Below are 25,461 nucleotides of genomic sequence, written 5' to 3'. Positions count from 1 at the left end.
ACTACCATAGACTTAATTTTGCAAGACTTTTTTATTTTAAAAAGTGTCTAATATTTTATTTTATTTTATTTTTTAATGTTTGTTTATTTTTGAGAAAGAGAGACAGAGCGTGAGTGGGGGAGGGGCAGAAAGAGAGGGAGACAGAGAATCTGAAGCAAGCTCCAGGCTCCGAACCGTCAGCACAGAGCCCAATGCAGGGCTTGAACCCACAAACCGTGAGATCATGACCTGAGCTGAAGTCAGATGCTCCACTGACTGAGCCACCCAGGCACCCCGAAAGTGACTAATATTTCAAAGATAACGAAATGTTGGGGATGGAGGGAGTAAAAGACTAACCTTAGAACAAACAAAATCAACTAATGTAGCTTCCTCTTCACCTATGTATTCTATAATTTTCTTATTAATCCATGGTCTAATCCGTCGTTCCATCAATATCTGCAAAATAAAGCATGGTTACTCAATTAAAAGAACTTTTTATTACATTTACTAAAAAGTCTAATATGTTAGTGATTTTTCATAAGACTAAAATATAGCATGCTATCATTCACAAGTTGAACTAAGACAGGTAGGTATCAAGATACAATTACTTGCTTCTAGTTTATGAAGACTTTAAGTACCACCAAGAATTTCCTGAATTGTCTACCTAAATTCCTTGGCAGGTCAAGATGCCAGCCAAATTATCATCGGTATTTGGCATTAATAGAATCAACTGAGTTTGTATGCTATGATCAAAAACTACTTCCAATAAAAATGAAATACAATTTGCTACTCACAGAATCCACAATAGACCAATCCAGGGGATAAGCAAAGAGCTCAGGTTTGGCTGTAGGGATTTTCTCAATGAGGCTCTTGATGTGTTTGCGCTTTTCTTCAGTGTTTACGGTGCCTTTGGCAGCATTTTTATCATCTTCACCATAATCCAAGGGAACCAGTTTCCGTTTTCGGGGTACATCATCACTGTCTTCATCCTCAAATTTGTTAAAGACACTATCTACAGGGAGTTTCTTTCTCTTCACAGAGTTAGGTTGACCAGGACTATTGGAAGCACCTATAGTAAAAATTCTATATTAGCATGATGACTTCTTCAACTTTCATTTCATTTTACAACCCACCATCCCTCAAGAGCATTGCATAATATACTTTCACAAATCTCAGAGAAAGATCCCAACTGTAAAAAATAACTCACTACTCACAAGTGCTAGAAAATTTAACTTTTCACTTCTTCTCAGAACTTGAGGCAGCTGCAGATATAGGAGCACTAGTAGAACTACGAAAACAATCGTGAGCTAGAAAAGCATTTTTGAGTATTTTTCTATCTACCTACCAAGCACCACATTACTTATGTTTTTTCCTTAAGGCAAAATTTAAGTGTATACAGGGGGGAAAATAAAGGAAAGAAGGAAGAAAATGCTAACGTACCCAGTTTAAGACTTAGTCCTATTTTTGGCCTATGTTCCTCAGGTTGTTGTTGATCTGGTGAATTTTCATGAGGAATAATAATACCACAAGGAGACTCATCCCCAGGAGTGTTGGGAGTGGCATTGCCACTGGCAGAGGAAACAGATGGGGCAGAACTGATGGGCCTCAGAGTTGGTTTGAGACAGGGCTTTTGCTCTGGCTCTTCTTCCTCTTCCATGGGTTCCTCTCGTTTTTCTTCTTTTTCTTGCTTTTCTTCTTCCTCTTCCTCTGATTCTGGTTCTTGCTTTATTTGTGGTTGTCTGCGCCTTTCAGCCTCTTGTTCCATCTAAAACCAAAAGATAACGTGACTAACTTTAACAGATCACAACTATACTCAACCAGCTTTTTATTTTATATTATCTTTCAAAAAAATCTTTTTCTTTCTCACTAGGAATAACGAAACACTGCTTGCTTCTATAATCAGAAAGCTTCATAAATCTGTATGTTAGGTACTCTGCAAAATGTTTTTTCATTTTTAACATTTATATATACAGTTATTTATACCCTTCAGATAAAACAAAGGTAAATACATAATAGGTGGCTAATTCAAAATGAAAAGATAGGTTTTTATATTTTTGTTAAAGAAATTATAGCTCAAAGTTTCATTTTTTTTTTAAATGTTTATTTATTTTGAGAGACAGGGAGAGAGAAAGGGAGAGAACTGGAGGGGTTAGGCAAAGAAAGAGGGAGAGAGAATCCCAAGCAGGCTATGCGCTGTGCAGAGCCTGACGTGGGGCTCAAGTTCACCAACCATGAGATCAGGACCTGAACTAAAATCAAGAGTCAGACGCCCAACTGACTGAGCCACCGAGGCACCCCCCAAAGTTTTATTTTAGAACAGTATAGATAATACATAAGAGGGAACTCAAACCCTAGCTTGGTCATAACTCATTTGTTTATGGCACCTGGCTGGCTCAGTCGGTATAGCATGCAACTCTTGATCTTGGGGTTGTAAGTTTGAGCCCCACAGTGGGTGTAAAGATCAATTAAAAATAAAATCTTCAAAGATTTTTTATTTGTTCTTTCTAGGTCATGGCTAAGGGCAGTAGTCACTTTTGTATTCACGAACAGGAAAAGAAATGGAGAGGGTGGCGCCCGGGTGGCTCATTTGGTTACGCATCTGACTTCAGCTTAGGTCATGATCTCACGGCTCGTGAGTTCAGGCCCCACGTTGGGCTCAGTGCTGACAGCTCAGAGCCCGGAGCCTGCTTCAGATTCTGTCTCCATCTCTCTCTGCCCTCCCTCTCTCAAATCTAAACATATAAAAAAAAAAAAAAAATGGGGAACATTTTTTGGAGTTAAAAGCCTATTAACAGAGCACCTGGGTCACTCCGTTGGTTAAGTGTCCAACTCTTGCTTTCAACTCAGGTCATGATCTCAGTCATGAGATCAAGCCCTGCATCGGGCTCCAAGCTGGGAATTGAGCCTGCTTAAGACTCTCTTCCCCTCCCCAACCCACACTTTAATAAATAAATAAAAATAAAGCCTATATGTCAAAATGAACACTCTCCCTGAAATCATGAAAGACCACACACACACACACACACACACACACACACACACACAAAATAACCATTAAAAGCATTATAAAAACTTGAGTGAATAGATCAATAATTTCTCTAAGCATGAAACAGAAAAACAGGGCAAAAAGATCCTTAACTATGTAACAATTAATAATTGGTGCATGACATGACTCAACGCCATAAAACTATCAACTCACAAAGTAGGACAATGACAACTAAACAATGTAAGGCATTCAAACTCACTGACAGAGAATCAAAACATAAAAACACACCTAATCTGAATGTTACAATAGTAAGGACTTAAAAGACTAACAACACACTATGATGGTCAAGGTATAAAAAAAAGACATAAAGGCTATACACTGGCAAAATTCTGGGTGGAAGATTATACTCTATTTAAAGGCACATTAGAAAATAGCATGTAAATTATAATCCCATTTACAAAACTTATCTGAGTAGGATATATATATGCCAGTGTGATGACATTTAAAAAGCAACCACAAATCATGGCACCTGGTGGTTCAGTTGATTAAGCGTCTGACTCTTGATTTCGGCTCAGGTCATGATCTCACAGTTTGTGAGTTCGAGCCTAGAGTGGGCTCCACGCTGATACCACAGAGCTTGATTGGGATTCTAGCTCTCCTCTCTCTGTGCCCCTCCCCCTGCTCATGCACTCTCTCAAAATAAACATTAAAAAAAAGTTTACAATACCATTAGCTTCATAACATATTAAGAACTAAGCACTTTTCTAAAGTGACACACTGTTCTTTTTTTTTTTTTTAAAGAGAAAGAACACCAGCTGTAGAGGGAAAGAAAATCTCAAACAGGCTCCACGCCCTGTGCGGATCAGGTCACAGGGCTCGATCTGACAACCCTGGGCTCATGACCTGAGCTGCAATCAAGAGTCAGACGCTTAACTGATGGAGCCACCCAGGTGCCCAACACACTCTATTCTTAAAAGAAAGGGATATGCTATGTCCTATAACAAAGTCATTTCCTCTTTTTTAAAATGTTTTTATCTTTTTAATGTTTACTTATTTTTGAGAGAAAGAGACGGAGCATGAGTGGGGAAAGGGCAGAGAGAGAGAGGGAGACAGAATCCAAAGCAGGGTCCAGGCTGTGAGCTGTCAGTACAGAGCACGACATGGGGCTCGAACTCGCAAATTGTGATATCATGACTTGAGCCAAAGTCAGATGCTCAACTGACTGAGCCACCCAGGCACCCCTGTTTTCCTTTTAAAGTGAAAAGTTGTTCATGAAAACATCTTCAATTTATTTAAGAAATAAAAGATTTCAGGTGGCAATGAGAGAAGGAACTCAACCCACAAAAGTCAGGAAGTGTCAACGCACATTACAGGAAGGACAGATTTCTATAAATGTTTTCTTAGATGACATTCCTTTAACTTAGGTAATATTCACAGAAATTAAGGAAGAAAACAGCTGGAAGATGTTTAGAATTAAAGTTGTAAATCAACTAACCCTGGTGATTTGTATGATAGAATAAAGAAAAAGACAATATCCTCCCCAAAACCAGCAAGGTACATGAAACATAAGCTGCATCTCCCTTATAAGAATACTGTTGTGAATGTTATATTATCTCACCCTCTGGAGCTCTGCGTCTGGATCCGGGTGTCCTTCAGCCAGAAGGCGCTGCCTGATTTCCTCTAGCTCTTCCTTCTCTCTTTTCCTGTCCCGTTCATCTGCTTCCATTTCCTTTTCCCTATCACGCAATCTTTTCTGAAGAGCGCTTCCTCTGCAAAAGTAAAACATAACAGGCCTTAACATTCACATCAGCCAATAAACCTAACAGAAGTATCTTCTCCAGAGGTATCTTCTTTAAATACTACAAGCTATATGATAAAAGAATGAAAAATGTGTTACTGTTCTTTATCTGCAGAACACCAACACCCAAGACAATGTGCTACCTGGTAATGTTTAATAAGGAAACATTGTCTTCTCATTTACCACCATGACTCATTCTTAAGTCATTTTATTTATTTGTTCATTTTTAAGTTTATCTTGAGAGGGAGAGAACATGAGTGCAAGAGCAGGGAAAGGGCAGTGTGTGAGGAAGAGAGAGAATCACAAGTAGGCTCAGTGCTTACTCGGGGATCGATCTCAGGAACCATGTGATCACGACTGGAGCTGAGATCAAGAGTCAGCACTTAATTGACTGAGCCACTCAGATGCCTCAAGTCATTTTAAATAAGTATCTAAAACAAGTAGAAAAGCAGTTTTCAGATGAAAGAAAGCTCTCATTTTGTACTTATTACAGAGAGAAACCCTGACACATAACCTGTGTTCTTTTGGATGCCAAGTTGTGAAAAATTAATACAAGGAGTAGTAATACCATGAAGAATAGTTCTTTTTTTTAATGTTTGTTTATTTTTAAGAGAAAGAGACAAAGCGTGAGTGGGGGAGGGGCAGAGACAGAGGAAGACACAGAATCCAAAGCAGGCTCCAGGCTCTGAGCAGTCAGCATAGAGCCTGATGCAGGGCTCGAACCCACTAACCACGAGATCATGACCTGAGCTGAAGTCAGAGGCTTAACCGACTGAGCCACCCAGTCGCCCCGTTCTTTATCTTCAATTTAAATCAATTCTTTCCATAATGGAAAACGTCCTAGAAGGAAGTAGTGCAGAATCAACAGAAAACAAGAGATTCCCCCTACCCAGCAGTTTATTATATATCCCAGAATGTTGAAATTCTGTAATACTGATTTTACAATTCAATAATTTACTGATTTTTTTTTCCCCTTTTCTAAAAAGTCAAATCCTTGGCGTGCACTTAAGTTGCTAATTCCAGGGGCACCTGGGTGGCTGAGTTAGTTAAGCGTCCGACTTGGGCTCAGGTCATGATCTCTCAGTATGTGAGTTCAAGCCCCGCATTGGGATCTGTGCTGACAGCTCAGAGCCTGGAGCCTGCTTCGGATTCTGTGTCTCTGTCTCTCTCTGCCCCCCTCCCCCACTTGTGCTCTGTCTCTATCAAAAATAAATAAAATGAAATGTAAAAAAAAAAAAAAAATTTTTGTTAATTCCAATGTTTTAATTATGTGCAGTGAGTATATTAAAATTACATATTAAATGCCTTCCCTACATGCCTGGATCACGTCAGGTACATGAGATTAAAAAAAAATCACAATATTGTCCATAGTTTCAGGGAAATTATAGTTTGGGATGGAGGAAGGGGAACAAAGCAAACAAATTTACACTACTGTCACAGCACTAAAATTAGAGTAGTTTATTATTATTTTTTAATGTTTACTTTTGAAAGAGACAGCACAAGTGGGGGAGGGCACAGAGCAGGGGAGACACAGAACCCAAAGCAGGCTCCAGGCTCTGAGCTGTCAGCACACAGCCCAATGCAGGGCTCGAACCCACGAACGGTGAGATCATGACCCGAGCTGAATTCGGACCCTAAACTGAGCCACCGAGGCGCCCCTAAAATAAGAGTAGTTTAGAAATGCCATGGGAACATGACTTTACAGGAAGAGGAAAGGTAGGCTTTACAACCCTCACTTCAGAAAAATATGTCAATTGGGCAGTGGATGGGATGGTGTTTGGTTGGCTTTGTAACATTCTTGAAATCCTTGAAGACAAAAATTTTTAGACCACCTTAAATAGTTATTACTAGCTATTGGGGCGCCCGGGTGGTTCAGTGGGTTAAGTGTCCAACTTCTTCAGCTCAGGTCATGATCTCGTGGTCCCTGTGTTTGAGCCCCGCCTCGGGCTTTGTACAGACATCTCGGAACCTGCTTCTGATTCTGTGTCTCCCACTCTCTCTGACCCTCCCCCACTCATGCTCTGTCTCACTCTCAAAAATGAATGTTAAAAAAATTTAAAAAACAAAAACTAGTTATAACTTGTTATAAAAACCGGACCTCTTTAAAACACATGAAAAAAGTTAAGCGGTTTTAATACTATTATGGACACCCCCCAAAAAAGACAGAATTGTTGATCTCTTGCCAACAGTTCTCCCCTGTACTCCCCAAAACAACATATCAAATATGGGGGTGATTACAAGGTAGAACATGCAGATTTTCTTTATTATCCCACTGAGTGAACCTGTCTGCTCTGGTAGGGAACATAAGGCTAATACTAAAAGATGAGCTCATAAAGCAAGGCTTATTTACCTGTAATATTTGGGATCATCTCTATCATCATCATAATCTTCTAAGAATTCTTTCAGTCGTTTAGCTTCTTTTGCCTGTGAGAAAATTGAAGACAAAGTGTACAAAATTAACATGTGGGTAATGTTAGGTTACCCCCTTAAAAAGTCATATTTGTTAGCCCCTCCTCCTTTCTTGGGAAATAGATTTTTCTCATCCATATCACTTGAATACTGTAATTCTCATGTACTTGATATATTTAATTTAAATAACATTAGATATATTCTATCCTCTACTCTTGAAACAAGTCAGATTAAGGACTTATCCTTGCAAAAAGCATACAGTATGCCACACATAGTATTTACTCCCTGAATATAATCTTCAACATATGGTAATGAAACTTGAGCACACGAAGAAACAAAATTGTAAGCTATTTTATAGAATCTATGAACTTAAAAAAAAAAATTCTACATTTCATTTGTAGGGTATTATGCTATAGAAAGCAGTTTTTATAAAATGTAGAATTGAAAATCCAAATCATGTTCACGCATAAAAATCTAGGGGTGACTGGGTGGCTCAGTCAGTTAAGCGCCCAACTCTTAACTTTGGCTCAGGTTATGATCTCAAGGTTCATAAGATCAAGCCCCACATTGGGCTATGTGCTGGACATGGAGTCTGCATAAGGTTCTCCCCACCTCACCCCCGTCACTCCCCCACTTGTGCATGCGCACGCTTTCCCTCAATCAATCAATCAATCAATCAATGTAATACCTATCTAACTCTGAGTGCACAAACCATTAAAGTATAGGACTCTCTCTTATTTTTGGAATTTCAAATATAATTATTATATTTAATAGCACTTACAGGTAACAATTACATAAAGCTATACAATATAAGTAGATAAATATTTACCTAAAATTTATATTCTCATCTATTATATCAACAACCTTTGTATCTACATACAAAGCAGATAATGCTAGGCTTCTAAATATAATAAAAGTTCATTATTTTGACTAAAGTAAAATTTTAATAATTTCATCCAGTTCAAATGTTACCTCTCTGTAAAAACCTCCCTAACCTAACCATCTATCCGTCACAAATTCCTACCCCCAGACAGAATTAGTCATTCTTTCTGTACTCCCTAAATACTGTAAACACACATTTACCATACCTTAAACACTCACACACACACTACAATAACTACCTACCTAAAGTTAGAAGTAATAGTTACTCTTGTGTGCCCAGTACCCAGCACAAGCCCAAGGCTGGGATATAATGTACACACAAAATGGGTCAAATAAACGAAAACAGGCTGTCAAGTAGAAACGACAAAATTTACAAATATCTAAATAAAACACAGGATGGTGCATGAGGCACATACTAAAAATACAAACATAAGTTACCAGTCTTGAGGAGTAGAAACTTTCACTTTTTACATCATATACTTGTTACTCGCTTATGTTTATATAATGAGCACGTAACTGCTTTTGTAACTGGACTTTTTTAAAGCTCTCAAAGAATAATAGGAAGTTTTTCTCTAGAAAGACAGATTTCAGATTTGCTTGTTAAGAAGCAGAATCACTTCAAATCTATTCCACCATGTTGTTCGTGGCAAACATTTCTTATTTTAACGGTTTCTCACTATGTTATTCTCTTCCTATTTTCTAACCTAGCAATGAGAAAGAAATTCCAGAATGGGAGCACCAATTCAGGAGAACTGAAATTACGTTCATTCTCTGGCATTATGGATCTACTACACAGAAAACCCATACTATCTATCTAGTTGCTGCATGCACCCTCTTTTGGTTACTTACAAATACTCCCTCTATGTTTCATGTTCAAAAGCTATTTGAAAATTCCTAAGTTCTGTGACGTTTTTGGAAGAATAATCTCCAAACTGGAGATAAAGAAACCTTCATGAAATTCTGGCAAAGACAGAACACATGGAACATGCCACTAAAACAAATACTACATAAAATCTTTTGTCATTCTACTTAGTAACGGCCTATGCAAACTGCTTTACTGTTATCGTTTATCAAATAGCGTGAATGCAAAATGTAAGGTTCATTTTTATGATTATCATGTATTTAAAAGAAACAGAGCATAAGGAAAAAAGTAATTCATAAATACTATATACTGAAGACAATAATTTTGATTTATAAAAACAGAGGTCTTTCTTTACACTGTATGTTAACTGGAATTTAAATAAAAACATCAAGAGGGAAAAAAACAGGTCTTCTCATGGCACGATTCCCTTCATCCACATATACACCAATACAGAACAGTATCAATGCCTCTTCAAATTCAAAATGTTGCAGATTCTTAATCAAAGAATGTTCTATAACTAATCATTTTACACATTCCTCCTCTATGACAGATTCACTTCAGTGGTATTGCCAAAAGGTAATTTTGTTTATAGGCAGCAAAAATGTGAAAAATAAGAGTAAGAAAGATTTTGGTGGTCTGGAATTGTCTGAAGATTATTTGAAATATGTAAAAATTAAGTTATCTATACTGAGAGCTTATACATTTTAATTATAAAGTTACTTCTAATTCTGGTAAAGTTACTTCTAATTAATGGTAAAGAATTTGATCTGCTTTTTATTTGAAAAATCACTTATCAACCTAGAATAATTACCATTTCTCTTCTTCTTTCTTCTTCTCTTTCGGCCTCCTTCTCATACTCCCGGGTTTTCTTCCGTTCTCTGATTTCCCAATTCTTAAGGCGCTAAAAAAAAATTGCCAAAGCTTCACAAATGTAAGCAAAGGGCCCCAACATGTTTGACTAGCTTACTGACTAGCAAAGCTTTAAAACTGAAAGCATTTCAAGGTTTGGGAGTTCGACCCCGCATCAGACTCTCTGCTGTCAACAAAAAGCTTGCTTTGAACCCTCTGTCCCCCACTACTCTCTCTCTCTGTCCCTCTCCTGTTCACGCGTGCGCACGCGCACACTCTCTCAAAAATAAATAAACGTTAAGAATTTTTTTAATTAATTAAAAAAAATTTAAAGCATTTCCTCAATTTACCTCTTGGTAAGCAGCTTCTTTCTCGCGGAGTTTTCTTTCAAGTTTTCTTCGTTCATAAGCATCCTCTTCATCCTCTTCTCGGTCCCGCTTCTTGTCTTTCTCTCTCTCTCGTTCCCGTTCCCTTTCTCGCTCTCTCTCGCGCTCTCGTTCTCTTTCTCGTTCCCGTTCTCTCTCTCTCTCTCTTTCCCGCTCCCGTTCCCTTTCACGATCTCTGCTCTTTTCTCTATATAAACAAAAGATTTACAAAGTCTGTCAATCCCTCTGTTTTCCTTTAAAACCGAGGGAAAGGAGGACAACATATATTACAAAATACACAAAATCACAGGCCAGAATTTAGCATTTGATTTCTGCAGAATTGTAAACTCCTCTACATTCACCAGAAAGACACAATATAATTCTAGTCCCTAATTCTAAACTGCATTCTAAATTCAGCGTTAATGCTTATCAGTATTTCAGAAAACAGACAAACCCACATATAAGAAATACCAAGGACTGACAAACAAGTTAAAAGATAGTCTACCCCACTAGTGATCAAAGAACACAAATGTTGGCAAAGATGTGGAGAGAAGAGCACTTTGGCATGTTGCATGGATAAATTATAACTGTATCTACCAGCAATGAAGTGTCCTCCAATATTTAAGTCAAAGTGATAAAAAAAAAAATTGCAGAATATATGTAGTATGATGCCATGGATCTCATTAAATACAAATATACGTATGTACATAGTACATAAAACAATAGTTTATGTATTCATATCTGTAGTAAAAGTATGCTATTGTATATATGTCAAATTCTCAATAATGGTTACTCAAGAGGATAATGATTATTCCAGCAGAGGAAGTTAAAAGATTTTAATGCCCACTAAAGATTAAGGACACTGGATTTCTAGTTTCAGCAACTGGTGGACTAAAAGTGGACCTCCTTTTGGTTACAATCAGGTTAAAACCTACAACACAGAAATGTATTATTATCTGAAAACCAGCTGGGGGAAAAAAGGTGAGTTTTTCATCCTTCCCCACTTGCTTCCTTTGTTCATTTTTTCTTTACCTCATTCCTAAATAATTTAAGATGATTCATCAAATTCAACAAAATTAAGGAGAAAAATAATAAAACAAGGTGAAATTAACTAGAAGTCCTAAATAGAGAGTAAATTGAGAGCTGGGCCGGGCAGGGGGAGTTGTGGCCATACAGCAGGCTACAGGACCACATACAGACATGAGTGGCTAAAAGCAGTGGTCCTAGAGCTGATTTCCCAGGACATGGGACCTCAATGAAATGGTAAATAGAAAAGATGCCCACCGACCCAGGGAGACAACAGGGACTCATGTCTTCCCAGAACACCGGGTGGAGAGTGGCTGCATTCTGGGTCCGTGTAAATCCTGGCTTCAGACAGTAATTAACTCTGAAGTTGAAAACCGTTACTTGAACCAATGCTTACGTGAGTGAGACAGTAAGCCAGGCACGCTCTGTGGCTAAGAAAATTCTCTCCTCACAGAAACATAAACAGTGTGGAGAGTAACAACGTACAGTTCTACTGAAGCAATCAGCAAACAGTAACTTCCACCAAACCTTACCTTGATCGACTCCTGTCCTTATTCCGATCCGAGCTCCTTTCCCGATCGCGGTCCCGGTCTCTCTCGCGGTCTCGGTCCCGATCTCTCTCTTTAGTGCGGTCACGATCCCTATCCCGTTCTCGTTCCCGCTCCCGTTCCTTCTCCTTTTCTCGTTCACGTTCTCTTTCCCTTTCTCGTTCCCGTTCTCGCCTTTCTCGTTCCCTTTCACGCTCCCTCTCTCTTTCTCTCCGTTCTTTCTCAATTTCCTGTCTTTCTTTTTCCTTTTTGCCTTTCTCTTCTTCCAGTTTCTAGAAACCAATAAAAGTACTTTTAGAGTTAACTCTGTAGCTCCAGTATTCAGATATTTCCCGGCGCAATGCCCAATATGGGGAACAAAAATAACCAAACCACTGGTACTTTAATATTAAGTACTTGTGGTTTTACTTGGCAAATTAAACTGAAGCAATCACAAGACTATATAGATTGCGTGCAAACCCAGATACTCTACACAGACCAGGAATCTCCAATCTTGGATGCTGGGAGATTGCGTCAAGTGTGGCTGGCCACTCAATGATTACGTAACAACTAAAATGACCATGAGGAATGTGGTGATTAAAAATAATATCTAGAAATACAATCACTTAGCTAAAATGTAATTCCTCTCATTATGAATTTCTGTAAACCAGTGCAACTACTGATTTACTACTGATACTAAATATAACCCCCAGACTTCCCATTACGTAAAAGGTTACTACTTGAAGGTTTTAAAGGGGAGGTGGGGGAGGAGAGTCAGGTCACTGTAATACAAATAATCTTCTACCCTCTGGTTTGCCCACCCTCCAAAAGATAAGCTGAATTCAGCCAAGATTTGCCCTATTATCTCAATGGAAACATTTACTCCCACCATTACAAGATGGACAGCCCACCAAATACAAAAAGTTTGAAAATACACTCACTTCAAGCAAAAATGTACATAATTGTAATAGTCTCATTTCACTTAATTTTAAAAGCAACATATTTATGCCCATTATGCCTATAAGACAATAAAAATATATCAACAGTGATAAATCCATCCTTGGAAGGAACGATTACATATGAACTTACAGATGCTGTGCTAGGACATGGATCGCCAACACTGGATTAACCTTGCCTACAAGCTATGTTTCTGGGAGGAAGAGCAAGTACATGGTTCACAAATAAACCAAATAACAGAGTCAGACCAAGTTTGTACCCTGACAAGATTACCAGTGTACCACACGGTTTCTACACAAACTCCGAAAAAAAGAAAAAAAAGAAAAACCCAAACAGGAAAAACAAAACAAAAACAGAATACATTTATCCCTTTGGTTCCATGTTTAGTGTCACCGAAAAGAAATTTAAACTGCAACAATAAAATGTGCATTTTTTTTTGTCTTTTCTCAGTCATGTAAAGCATTTAAAACAACTTTAAAAAGCAATCTTACCTGTCATACTCTTTTTCTCTCGCTCATGGTTCAGAGAACTGACAGAGGATTATGAAAGAGAAGCTAATGCATGAGAAATCAATATATTCAGCTGCTGTGCCAGTCTATATCAAAGGAGAACGTAGGCAAAGCCAAGACTGAATACACTGAAGTTACAAAGAGAAGAGAAAAGAAATGGTAGAAAGAGGACAGAAACTGAAAACTATTTAAAGGGGCAAATTAGAATGTCTGAAACAGTTCTAATGGACTATAAAAATTTGTATTGTAAAATGAGGCTAGACTACACAAAACTTACCTCAGTGTCATACACTTATAAAGAAATGTTTATTTCTGAGATAATAGATACTTACAGATCTATTTTAGCTGTTCCAATAATAATCTCTTTTGCAGGATTTAATGTTTTTGCTTTTGCTTATTCACTGCACTACTTCTTTTTTAGATGTATAGTTCCACTTAATGTAAATAATAATTTGTTTCAGAACTCATTTCAAAAGTTTTGTTCTAAGTAAATGAACAAGTGAGTGAATCTGGACCATACTAAATGCACTTCTAAAACAATCTATATGCAGTAGGTAGACACACACACACACACATATATATTTTAAGACAAACACTAGAGAAAGAGAATATGGAAGTGAGTCTAAAAGGATGTGAGAAAGTAATGAAATAATGAAGAGGAAAGGACAGGAAAAAAAAAAATCATAAATCTTACCTTAGTCTCTCTTCAGACTCGTCCGTGCTGTAAATGGACGCCCCCTGCCACGCTGATACCCTGACAGTCCGTCGTTATTTAATAAACTCATACCAAAACATGCAAAGGTTCACTGAGCTCATTTTTTGTTACTGGAGTTTCAAATGTCCCCTTTAACCATACCACCCAACAAAAAGAACTATATTTTGTTTTCATTTTGATCTTTTTTTAAAATACATTTTGGAAATTCAAAACATCCCCACCCCCCCCCAACAACAGTGAAATAAGTCTAAGGCAGTCAAATGCCTGACAGCTTCTCAAACTCTGAAGCAAATATCTTTTGAATTAATTTGTTAAAAACACAATTTCATCATACTTTACCAATGACATGACAGGGTTTAACAAATAACAACAAAGGGGTAAACCACACACACAACCGTATACCATTTTCAAGCTTACTCAGGCCCTGAATTTGCGTATTGAACCTAACCAAAAGTATCCCACAGTATCCCAAAAGTATCCCAACTAATGACTTCCCACAGACTACCATTTAAACTCAAAATTAATTTGGGAAAACTTTATTTGTGCTTTTAGATACTTAGTTCCTGGAAAAGCACTGTGTATGTGAGCTAGGGCTGGGCATCTGGATAATAAGTGTTCAGCAGCACTGATTCAATAGCATTAATTGTCAACTTGGGATTTGGAAAGCAGTAAGAAAAAAGAAGATCGTATAAAAGAAAAAATGAACACTTAACACTTCACTGAGTTAAAGATCACTCAGTATTTTGAGTAATAACCAGTAACATCTTATTATCTCTAACATGAAAATACATTTCATGCGATATTTGCATTTTACCGTCCATAAGCATCACCTTTAACACCAGCGAACACTCACAGATGCACTGTCATTGAGAGAAGCTTTCAATAGGCAAAACTCGTGAGTGGGATTTACTATGCACAAATACCCATTTCCAAGCCAGTTACCCCTTTGCATATTTTTCTGAGGGGGCATCCATAAATATAATAAAAAACAGAAGCTCATACTTACATCCTATTCCTTGTTACTTTCCAAGCTGAGAGTTTCATCTTGCATTAGTCACCATATGATCTCTATCATAATGGTGGGGGTCAATGAATAGATTAGCTTTATGGGAATTTACAGTTCTTCCATGCATCTAAAATTTGGTAAGTCTGGTAACCACTGACCTACTTTTTAAAATCTCCCCCTCTCAACTTAAATCTACACAAATATAAATCTTAAATTTCAATCTCGGCCCTAAAGCAAAGGTTTTCCTACGATTAAGTTAAATAAATGCCCCCAGCAATACACTACAGTGTAGGTTATCCTGCTGCCCCACTGAATCTAGTTTAAATCTGATCTTGATGTTTATGTTAAAATCTAAAAGTAAAATTAGCTGTTATTCATACTCAAGTGAGGTGACTGTAGAGTAGTCAGTAACTGCAACAACTAAGCACAATATGTCAAGGACCACTTTAAAATGGTATGGTCTTCTGTTTCTTTGTCTCTATCTAGATATTAATTAACCTATAAAAAGCATTTAAAATTATATTCTAATGTAAGGTTGATTTTTTTTTTTTTTGTCTGTTTGCTTTGGATTCTGTAAAAAGTCTAGATTGGTATCAAGTGAAAAAACAAGAATACTACCTTGTGTGTGTCTCTGAATTTGCTGATCTCTCGGGATATCAGATCTCTTTTGTCTTCTTCCATTTCTATAGCATTTATATCCTCCTAAAAAAAGATAGGGGGGGGATAGGAGAGAACGCATTATAGATCAATCTACATCAATACAAATATATTAAAACTAGAAGTTAGATATTCTGTACACCTTACAAACAGATAGTAACTAAACAAACAACTTATATAGTAAGAAATCTAGTGATCTAAGTTAAATAATGAGATGTCAGATGAACAAGAATCACAAATCTGGCCATTAGCAGTAAACAGTCATTGTCAATGTAAACGAACCTTAGTGATGAGTGGATAAGGGATCAGTGGGGCCACTGGAAATCTACGGAAAATCTGCGGAAAAATCCACAAAGATTAAAAAAAAAAAAAAGCAATGAGTTAACATTACTCTGCACAACAATGCTCTGTATGTTTATACTATAAGCAATGCAAGATTTCTGTGACATTTTCTTGATTTCAAATTACTTAATAAAAAAGACTTCACTCACTCTCTTTAATCCCTCCTGTCACCTACCACCTCCTCACCCTCCAATTCCCCCAGGCAATGGAATAAGCAAAGTCTCACCAGCAGGATTTTTTCCTCCAAACCCAGGAAAAAATCATACCAACAAAATTCACCCATAATTCCTGCCATACAGCAGGATTTGATTCTTTCCTCCCAACCCATAACAAACAAATATGTCTAGTAATTTTTCCCTTCCCATTAACGCTGGAAGAGGAAGAACAAACTCTAAAACATCAACTACCCTATGACTATCAATTCCCATTCCCAACAACTGGCATTTCACTAGACAGGTTTTTAAGGTCACATAAGGAAAAACAAGCCAAGTGATAAAAATGTATTTGTCCAGAAAGCTAATTGAAAATGAAATTCAAAATAAAATAAGGCACTGAAATTCAAAATAAAATGACTGTAACTACCCCTTCATTTTAAAAACTAGAGTGTATGTTTCACAGTACTCTTTCATGGCACATATAATCTATGCACGTAAGATACTTCCAATATTTCAAAAAAATACTCCCCATAATTCTCTAAATTTATCCAAAGCAATGAATATTAAAAAAAAAACAAACATTTTCTTTCAACCTGGACTCCTTACTATTTAATTAGCTTAGGCAGGCAAAGAGTGGTAAATTAGAATACCCTGGGGAGGAGTGTTTCATCTTGTACTACTCTTTCACAGTCCTCCAGTTAGAAGTTCAATGGTGTTACTGTCCACAGAGGGAAATAAGCAGTAGTTTATAAGAAAACGTGGCTAAGAATCAAAGAATGGGTGAAAATCCTCAGTGAAGGACATCTGGTATCCTGCTTAGAGCAGGGATAGAATATCAGGGAGTAAGACAAAGCAAAGCCAGCCCCTTCACGGCCGAAAAAACAAAACCAAAAAAACTTCCTTTGTCCCTTAGTACCAGCTTCTACTTCGTGAGTTAAGGTTTTTTCTTTATGAAATTTGAATCCACAGATAAATACAAGCATCCATGCCAGTGCATTTCAAACACACAAAACAAACATTTTGGTAAAAAAATTCATGAGTTACTTGATTAACCATGGTCAAATTAGGCTTAACTGTATATTGTTATAAATGCTAGTCATTTTATTTTCCCCTTGAAAAGTGAAAATGAAATGAAAGCACAAGAGTGACACCATAAAAAGTAAACCGTAGAAATGACTCTGTTGTCAGAAATCAAGTAACACATACGTCCTCCTTCTTTTCCTTCTTCTTCTTCCTGGGGTGAGAGTCAGATTCTTGTGAGGGGGCATTGAGCTCACTGGAGTATTCTCGAATTAAAACTTCAATGGCCCCTTTGATCATCTGATCTCTTCTCTTTGTCTCTTCATCTAAGGCTTCTTCATCATCATTAGTGACAGTTTCTGGCCTTGCATTCTTTAAAAAAAAAAAAAGGCAAATTTAGGGGCAGGAAGGCAGAAAAAAAATTAAAAAAAAACAAGAAAATTAAAATCATTCTAAAACAAAGTAGTACACAAAACAAACATGTTTTTCTCCAAAAGAGCATCTCTGTAATCCGAGTAAATGCAGATTTGGTTTTGTTCTTAACTTCACAAAACTAAACTTCATTTGACTTACTGATTTTTCTCAGATACTGATACTTTATCATTTTCTTTTGCTTTCTTCCTTTAATAGCTAATATTCTGACCCCCAACCAGTTACAGGAAGATTAAACCACAGGACTAACATAGTACACAAATACATCTGCAAAGCTTTCAGGTTTTCAGACTGTCTTGCTCAAATACTTCCACAAACTAACGATATTTACTACATTAACCAATTAAGACTTGAAAATTTAATTATGTGAAAAAAACAAAATACACTTGTACGCACACTATGACAGCCACCTTTACAGACACCATTTAAAATAAACAAAAGCAAAAAATAAATAAAAATAAAAATAAAATAAACAAAAGCATGTGCAGGTTAAACAAATGAAAAACACTAGGTAGCTATATACAACAAAATGCAAGCATAAAAAAAACAAAAAGACAAAACAAAACGCAAGCATCACATAGGTCAGGGGCTGAAACAACTGCATCTCTTTTCCCCTTCTGCTTTCTATAATGTGGAAATACCACTTAAAAAAAAAACCAGGTACTTATAGTCTAAGAAGGAACCAACTCTAAATACTACGTAAGTCTTTCTCCCATGACTTGCACATGTAGTATTACAAAAAATAAAAACACAAAATTCATGTTGTAATGCTTCTCGCAAGTAACTATTTGCAGGATTTATTACTTTTTAATATTTATTTATTTATGAGAGAGTGTGCACAAGCAGGGAAGGGGCAGGAAGGGGTTGGGGGGGTGGCGGACACAGAATCTGAAGAAGGCTCCAGGCTCTGGGCTGTCAGCACAAAGCCTGACATGAGGGCTTGAACCCATGAACTGTGAGATCATGACCTGAGCCAAAGTCGGACACTTAACCAACTGAGCCACCCACGTGCCCCTAGGACTTTATTATATTTTAAAAGAAAACTAGACTAATTGTGTTGATGTGAAAAAAAAAAATTACTGACTTCTAACGTACTATAATTCTTTTTGTTTTTATCTTAGTTCTATTTTAAAAGGCACCTGGTAAAGGAATTAATTCAATTCAAACTACAAAATTTAACCATATATATTTAAGTTTTTTTGTTTGTTTTTTAGTAATCTCTACACCCAACATGGGGCTCGAACTCATGACCTCGAGATCAAAAATCACTTGCTCTTCCAACTGAGCAAGCCAGGTGTTCCCAAACTACAAAACTTAGAGAATGACCTCAAAATTTTGGGTAATTTCGTTACTCTCAGTCTTTTCTTAAAACTAGGAAAAACAGAAAAGTATGACCAGCAAAAACATAAAGATGTATACAAAAGCTTTTGTAATTTAAAACTGTACACACACATGCCTCAAAGTAATTATCTATTTACTTGGTAAACATGTTGTTATGTGTTTTCAGATTCAAATAAGAACAATGCTCTTCTGCATAAATGCTGGCTCTTGTCACAATGCATACAACTATTCAAGGCAAGTTTCACATCTTGTGGCTACTTAATATAACTTAGTGATGTCAGATTTCATAATTCTGAAAGCAACCTTCAATGGATACTTCTTCAACAGGCAATTTTTTTTTTTTTTTAACAGCTCACAACCCTGAGATCAAGAAGACCTGAGCTGAGATCAAGAGTCAGGACACTTACTGACTGAGTCACCCAGGCACCCAACAGGCATTTATTTCTTAATTTTCTCAACAAATTTTTTTTTTCATTAGGAAAAAAATTTTTTAAGTAATCTCTACATGCAAAACGGGGCTCGAATTCAAACCCCGAGGTCAAGAGTTGCATGCTCTACCAACTGAACCAGCCAAGCGCCCCCTGGCTCAACAAATTAAGAGACTACTATCTGCAAGGTAGGTACTAGGCTAGATGGCAAAAAATTCAATATGGGGAAAAGAAATGACCTTGCCCTTAAGTATTTAGTAAATAGGATAAGAAGTTACAATACAGGTAACTTCAAGTTAAGTTATAAAGTGTGGTATAAAACTAACCACTCGAAGTTCCTCACTCTCCCAAACCTGCCTCTTGATCCAATCTTGCGCCAACTTTTTACTTGGTTATCTTGGATAAAGAAGCTTTACGCAAGAACGCTAATTAAACTTAAAATTTATTTACCAAAAACACTGTAATCTATAACTGTGGTGATGTGTTTTTACTTTAAATCAATAATATATGGCAATAAGGTCTCTGCAGCATTCACTAAAATCCCTTCAGTAATGCTCTGCTTCTTCACAGGTCTTTTTTTTTTTTTTAATAATTTCTTTAAGTTTATTTATTTATTTTGAGAGAGACAGCATGAGCGGAGGAGGGGCATAGAGAGAGAATCCCAAGTAGGCTCTACACTGTCAGCACAGAGCCACCAGGTGCCCTCTCCACAGGTTTTAAATTAAATAATTAACCTGCCAGTAAGTTGCCACTGAAACTGTAGGTCCGGAGACACACATGAACCATTTCAACCCAAATCCTCAACTGCTGAGACCTAAATTCTGTATTATGAAAATACCTTTGGGGTGCCTGGGTGGCTCAGTTGGTTAAGTTCTGACTTCGGCTCAGGTCATGATCTCACAGTTCTTGGGTTTGAGCCCTACATCAGGCTCCACGCTGACAGTACAGATTTAAGCCCCTCTCCCTTTACCCCTCTCCCACATGCGTGCACCCTGCCCTATTTCTCTCTCTCTCTCAAAATAAACTTAAAAAAAAAAAAAAAAAGAAAGAAAGAAAACACACTTTCTGAGAGACCATCAGGTCTGTCTTTAGCATTTCCCCTACATTCTAAACTCCTTTCCATGAACCCTCTACATCTCCATGCTTTCCTAAGCATAAGACTAGAAGTAGGGTTATAAATCCGAAGGCCTGGTCATTTAAAAATACTCAGAAGCCCCTGAGGTCCCTCCCACCACCATCCCAAATCAAATTTAAATATTAATATAGCTGGTCTTACCTAAGTTAGGAGTAAAGCATTTGAAATGAATTCACACCTTACGAATGACTACCGTCCTCTGATCTACAGAGAAAATGTACATTTTTAGGGGCACCTGGGTGGTTCAGTCAGTTAAGTACCTGTCTCTTGGTTTCAGATCAGGTCATGATCTCACAGTTCATGGGTTCGAACCCCACATCAGGCTCCATGCTGATGGTGCAGAGCCTACTCGGGATTCTCTTATCTCCCTCCTTCTCTGCCCCTTCCCCCACTTGCTCGCATGCTCGCTCACTCATTCTATCTCAAATAAAGTTAAAATTTAAAAAAAAAAATGTTTTTTAATATTTATTTATTTTTGACAGAGAGAGACAGATACAGAGCATAAGCGGGGGAGGGGCAGAGAGAGAGGGAGATACAGAATTCAAAGCAGGCTCAGGCTCCAAGCTGTCAGCACAGAGCCCGACGTGGGGCTCAAACTCACAACTGTGAGATCATGACCTGAGCTGAAATCGGGATGCTCAACCGACTGAGCCACCCAGGCGCCCCTAAAGTTAAAAATTTTTTTTAAAATGTGTATTTTTAGAAGGAAAGCTTATTAGCCCAAATCTCTTCACCAATTGTATGTAAGAAAACCAAAAATAACCAGACATATCATGGAAGGAAAAGTTCTTTTTGGTTTCAACTTAAGGCCTACTTCTGGGTCTTCAACCATACACAATTTTCTGATTTCCAGTTTTTTCTTCACTTCAGAAACAGAAAGCACGTTCAGTAACACTGAGCAGCAAAAGATGAGAGGGTTAGCAGTACAAGAGGACCACAGAAACCAACTGAATATCTGAGAGGTTTATGTGGCCCACCTATTTAGCTCTTTTCAGAGGAATTAAAAGCTTCAATAGTAAAGCTACTGGTAGTAAAGCTGAAAAACACCTCTTCCAGGCTCACTCTTTGGCACTGACTTGGTTTTGACTCTAGGGTCCAAAACAAGAACTTCTTTGGGAACTTAAGTAAAAGCAGAGCACTTTCTTTTGAGAAAATGTAGATTCAACCAGACTAATCTCCAGCAAAGATGTAAAAATTAAAGATGTCCCTATCTGCAGCATGCATCCTCAATTAAAATGCAATGCCAAGAGGCTCTGTCCAGAGATTATCTGTACTTCCAACACTGGTCAGAAGTCATTCTTTTTTTTTTTTTTTTTTTTTTTAGTTTATTTATTTTGAGAGTGGGGGAGGGCAAGAGAGAAAGGGGTAGAGAGAGAATCCCAATCAGGCTCTGAAATGTCAGCGCAGAGCCCAATGCACAGCTTGAACCCACGAACCATGAGATCATGACCTAAGTTAATGTCAGACACTTAACCAAATGAGCCACCCAGGCACCTCCAGAAGTCATTCTTGAATGTGTGGTTAACAACCACTACTTGTGACGATCAAGCAGATCTCTCTACTCCTAATTGCTACTCCTGAACAGCCAGAAAGCAACAGGGCATGAACTACACCAGTATGGCTACCCCAAAAGGAATACTTTTACTAATGGCCAAAGATCGCTTCTACAAATTCTGCAAAATCTATATGAAAACTTTCAATCAAGCTGTTAGACAAGACACATAATTCCTCTTGAAATTCTGGGTGAAAGTGCTTACTTCTGCAGCACATATACTAAAATTCTGGGTCAAGAAAAATCTCTCTCTTTCTAGACAAACTTGTGTTTCTTTTCTTTTTTACCCAATAAGAACTATACAACTAATTGTGCTTTGTCTTCTGCTTGGGAATCAGGAAAATGCCTGAATACATTATCATGAGTTACTCAATGTCTCATTTTTTTTTTTTTGAGAGACAGCACAAGTGAGTTAAGGGCAGAGAAAGACAGAGAGAGAATCCCAGGAAGGGCAGAGAGAGAAAAAGGGAGACGGGGAGAGAAACAGGCCTACCCCGAAGTGGGGCTCATGCTCACCCCAAGCGGGGCACGACCTCGCCCAAAGTGGGGCTCAAGCTTCACTGGATGCGGGACTCGAACTCAGAACAGTGAGATCATGACCTGAGCCATCCTTAAAAACTGAGCCATCCAGGCACCCACTCCATGTCTCATTCTTGTTATCATCCATCTTAGGTCAGTTTTCTACACTTCTCCACAACAATCAACAATAAAGAAGAAAGAACAACAAATCCCTTCTCATGTTTTATCTTGAAAAATCATGACAAATCTGTAATCTACTCCATAATAGTTACATTTACTTAAAAGTTATTTGAAAAAATGATCTGATAAAAATATCTGAGAAGATCAAAAATTATCTGATCAGCATTGCTTTTTCTTTTCACCAATACTGTTGAGTAAGTTGCCATTCTAGGAAACTATGCCCTGTCTTGTGACTTCAAGTATCTCTGGGCACTATGCCAAATCCACCCAGACGGCAGGTCTGTGAATGTTTTAAATTTCATCTTACCTGAAATAATTGTTCTGTTTTTATTGGAGGTGGCTATAATTCTATTCTTAAAGATACAAACAGATTTAAATTATGGTTCCTCTCACTAATAGTGATTACAAATTAAATCAAAGTCACAACTGTGCATTTCCTTATACAAATAAAGTGATTTGCTTCATGTACAGAGTACACGATCTGCAAATGTTACAAATTAAACCACCTCACCAGCTAATGATTAAACACAGGGAAAAAAAGAAAGACACCCAGGGAATTATATAAAAACTGTGAAGACATTAAATCCATGCTTTATTTTAACTAAGAATTCAGTTATCACTGCAAGGAAAATCTAAAAAGTCTTATTTTAGAGTTGTGGGTTTTTTTGGGAGAGAGCAAGAACACAGGGCGCCCACGGGGGAGTGGCAGAGGGGGTGGGGGAAAGAATCCCAAGCAGGCTCCATGCTGACAATGGGGCTCAAACTCTAACTGTGAGGTCGTGACCTGAGCCAAAATCAAGAGACAGGTGCTTAACCGACTGAGCCCCCAGGCTCCCCAGAGTTGGTTTTTTGATGTGACAGGAAATACTGTTGCAGTGAAATACAGCTTCTACTCCAGAGAAGCTGCATTTTATTATTTCTTTACAAAACTAGGTGAAGACAGTAAGATTACCAGGTGAGCAATGTAACTGCAACTGCCACTCAATAAATGAACATCCCATTCTTGCTATGGGCAACATACTGTCCTAGGTTCTGCAGAGGTACAAGAGGAAGAGACACAGTCTGTGAGCTTATTGTCCTTCCTGTTTGTAATCAGAGACATGGAAATCAAACAGGGCACAAGGGGGATGAGAGACAGATGCCAACAATATATGTTACAAAGCAGACTGTCCTAACACCAGTAAAAACCTGGAAACAGATGGGAAGAGAGGAATTAATTCTGCCTGAGAGAAATCCAGGATAGGACTGACAAAGACTGTATGAATCAAGTAACATTGTAATTAGATCTGGATAGAACTGCAACAGGGAGCTTGGATGGACAACAAGGACACGAGATGTCAGAAAAGCACAGGGGCGCCTGGGTGGCGCAGTCGGTTAAGTGTCTGACTTCAGCCAGGTCACGATCTCGCGGTCCGTGAGTTCGAGCCCCGCGTCGGGCTCTGGGCTGATGGCTCAGAGCCTGGAGCCTGTTTCCGATTCTGTGTCTCCCTCTCTCTCTGCCCCTCGCCCGTTCATGCTCTGTCTCTCTCTGTCCCAAAAATAAATAAACGTTAAAAAAAAAATTAAAAAAAAAAAGCAAAGCACAAAGGAAGTTCGTGGAGATACAGGATTCACATGAGCAGAAGGATTGATGAGAGAAGCTAGAAAGGTAGACTGAACGAGCCTTGAATGCCATACTAAGAAGACAAGCTTTATACTATGAGAAATTCAAAACCATTAAGGATGTACGAGCACACAGTTGACATACTTATGTTTTAGAAATATAGGCGGTGCTAGAATAATCAGATGAGAGGAATGAAATCCAGAGAAATCAGTTGAAATTTACTAAAAGTCCAAGAAAAGACAGAAATAAAAAAAAGTATTTACAGAATACTGAGAATCAATCTCTATTTATGAAAGAAAAACAAATTCACATATTCCAATTAAAACTATATTCATCCATACAGAGAAAAAAGTCTGGAAGAATATGCAACAAAAACATATACAGGGGCTCCCAATGGTGTTAGGATTATGGGTGCTACTGAATTTCTTCTTGAAATAGTTTGCTTTACACTGGGTGTTATATGAAAGTGATGGATCACCAAGTTCTACTTCTGAAACCAATACTACACTGTATATTAACTAACTTGAACTTAAATAAATTAAAAAGTAAAAAGTAAATAGATGTGTCTAGGCAGAACTCACAATAAATGCTGATTAAACTGTAAAAAAAAACATTTTCAATAAATGACGGCATGTACTTAAAATAACAGTTTGCTTTATAAAGGTTTTTTTTAACGCTTTTTTTGAGAGAGAGAGAAAAAGCATGCATGAGTGGGGGGAGGGGCAGAGAATCCAAAAAAGGTTCCACAATGACAAGACAGACTAATGTGGGGCTCAAACTCACGAACCGCAAGATCATGACCTGAGCCAAAGTCGATGCTTAATTGACTGAGCTACTACCCACGTGCCCCAAGAATTTATTTATTTTTTCTTAGTGTTTATTTATTGCTGAGAGACAGAGTGTGAGCAAGGGAGGGGCAGAGAGAGGGAGACACAGACTCCAAAGCAGGATCCAGGCTCTCAGCACAGAGCCTGATACAGGGCTTGAATCTACAAATCGTGAGATCATGACCTGAACCAATGCCAGACGCTTAACCAACAGCCACCCAGGCTCCCCCCACGATTTTCTTAATAACATTTTCTGAGGTTTTGTTTGCTTGACAAAGAATATACAGTGTTTTTGTAAAGGAGGGAAGAGTAATACCACGAAAGCTATTTCTATTTTGAATGACAATGAAAGCATAAGAGCAAAAAGGCATTTTTGCTTTTGTAGAAGAATGAAGGTAAC

At 37.8% G+C, this 25,461-nt stretch overlaps 1 protein-coding gene across 2 annotated transcripts in view; it reads right to left on the bottom strand.

The window, feature by feature from the left end:
- RBM25 (RNA binding motif protein 25) overlaps positions 1 to 25,461 on the bottom strand; it is a 59,947-nt gene that overhangs the window by 6,697 nt on the left and 27,789 nt on the right. For both annotated transcript variants that reach the window (XM_027066088.2, XM_015071687.3), the window contains exons 7-17: positions 17,231 to 17,416; positions 15,810 to 15,863; positions 15,489 to 15,572; positions 11,690 to 11,976; positions 10,116 to 10,338; positions 9,728 to 9,817; positions 7,114 to 7,187; positions 4,584 to 4,734; positions 1,420 to 1,744; positions 774 to 1,048; positions 337 to 435 (exon numbers count right to left, since the gene is read on the bottom strand). In XM_027066088.2, coding sequence (XP_026921889.1) covers positions 337 to 435; positions 774 to 1,048; positions 1,420 to 1,744; positions 4,584 to 4,734; positions 7,114 to 7,187; positions 9,728 to 9,817; positions 10,116 to 10,338; positions 11,690 to 11,976; positions 15,489 to 15,572; positions 15,810 to 15,863; positions 17,231 to 17,416 — 1,848 coding nt within the window. The remainder of the gene's footprint in view (positions 1 to 336; positions 436 to 773; positions 1,049 to 1,419; positions 1,745 to 4,583; positions 4,735 to 7,113; positions 7,188 to 9,727; positions 9,818 to 10,115; positions 10,339 to 11,689; positions 11,977 to 15,488; positions 15,573 to 15,809; positions 15,864 to 17,230; positions 17,417 to 25,461) is intronic.

The sequence above is a fragment of the Acinonyx jubatus genome, chromosome B3, assembly GCF_027475565.1.
Source record: "Acinonyx jubatus isolate Ajub_Pintada_27869175 chromosome B3, VMU_Ajub_asm_v1.0, whole genome shotgun sequence".
Lineage (NCBI taxonomy): Eukaryota > Metazoa > Chordata > Mammalia > Carnivora > Felidae > Acinonyx > Acinonyx jubatus.
Note: the sequence above shows the minus strand (reverse complement) of the source record. Positions and strands in the feature narration are given on the sequence as shown.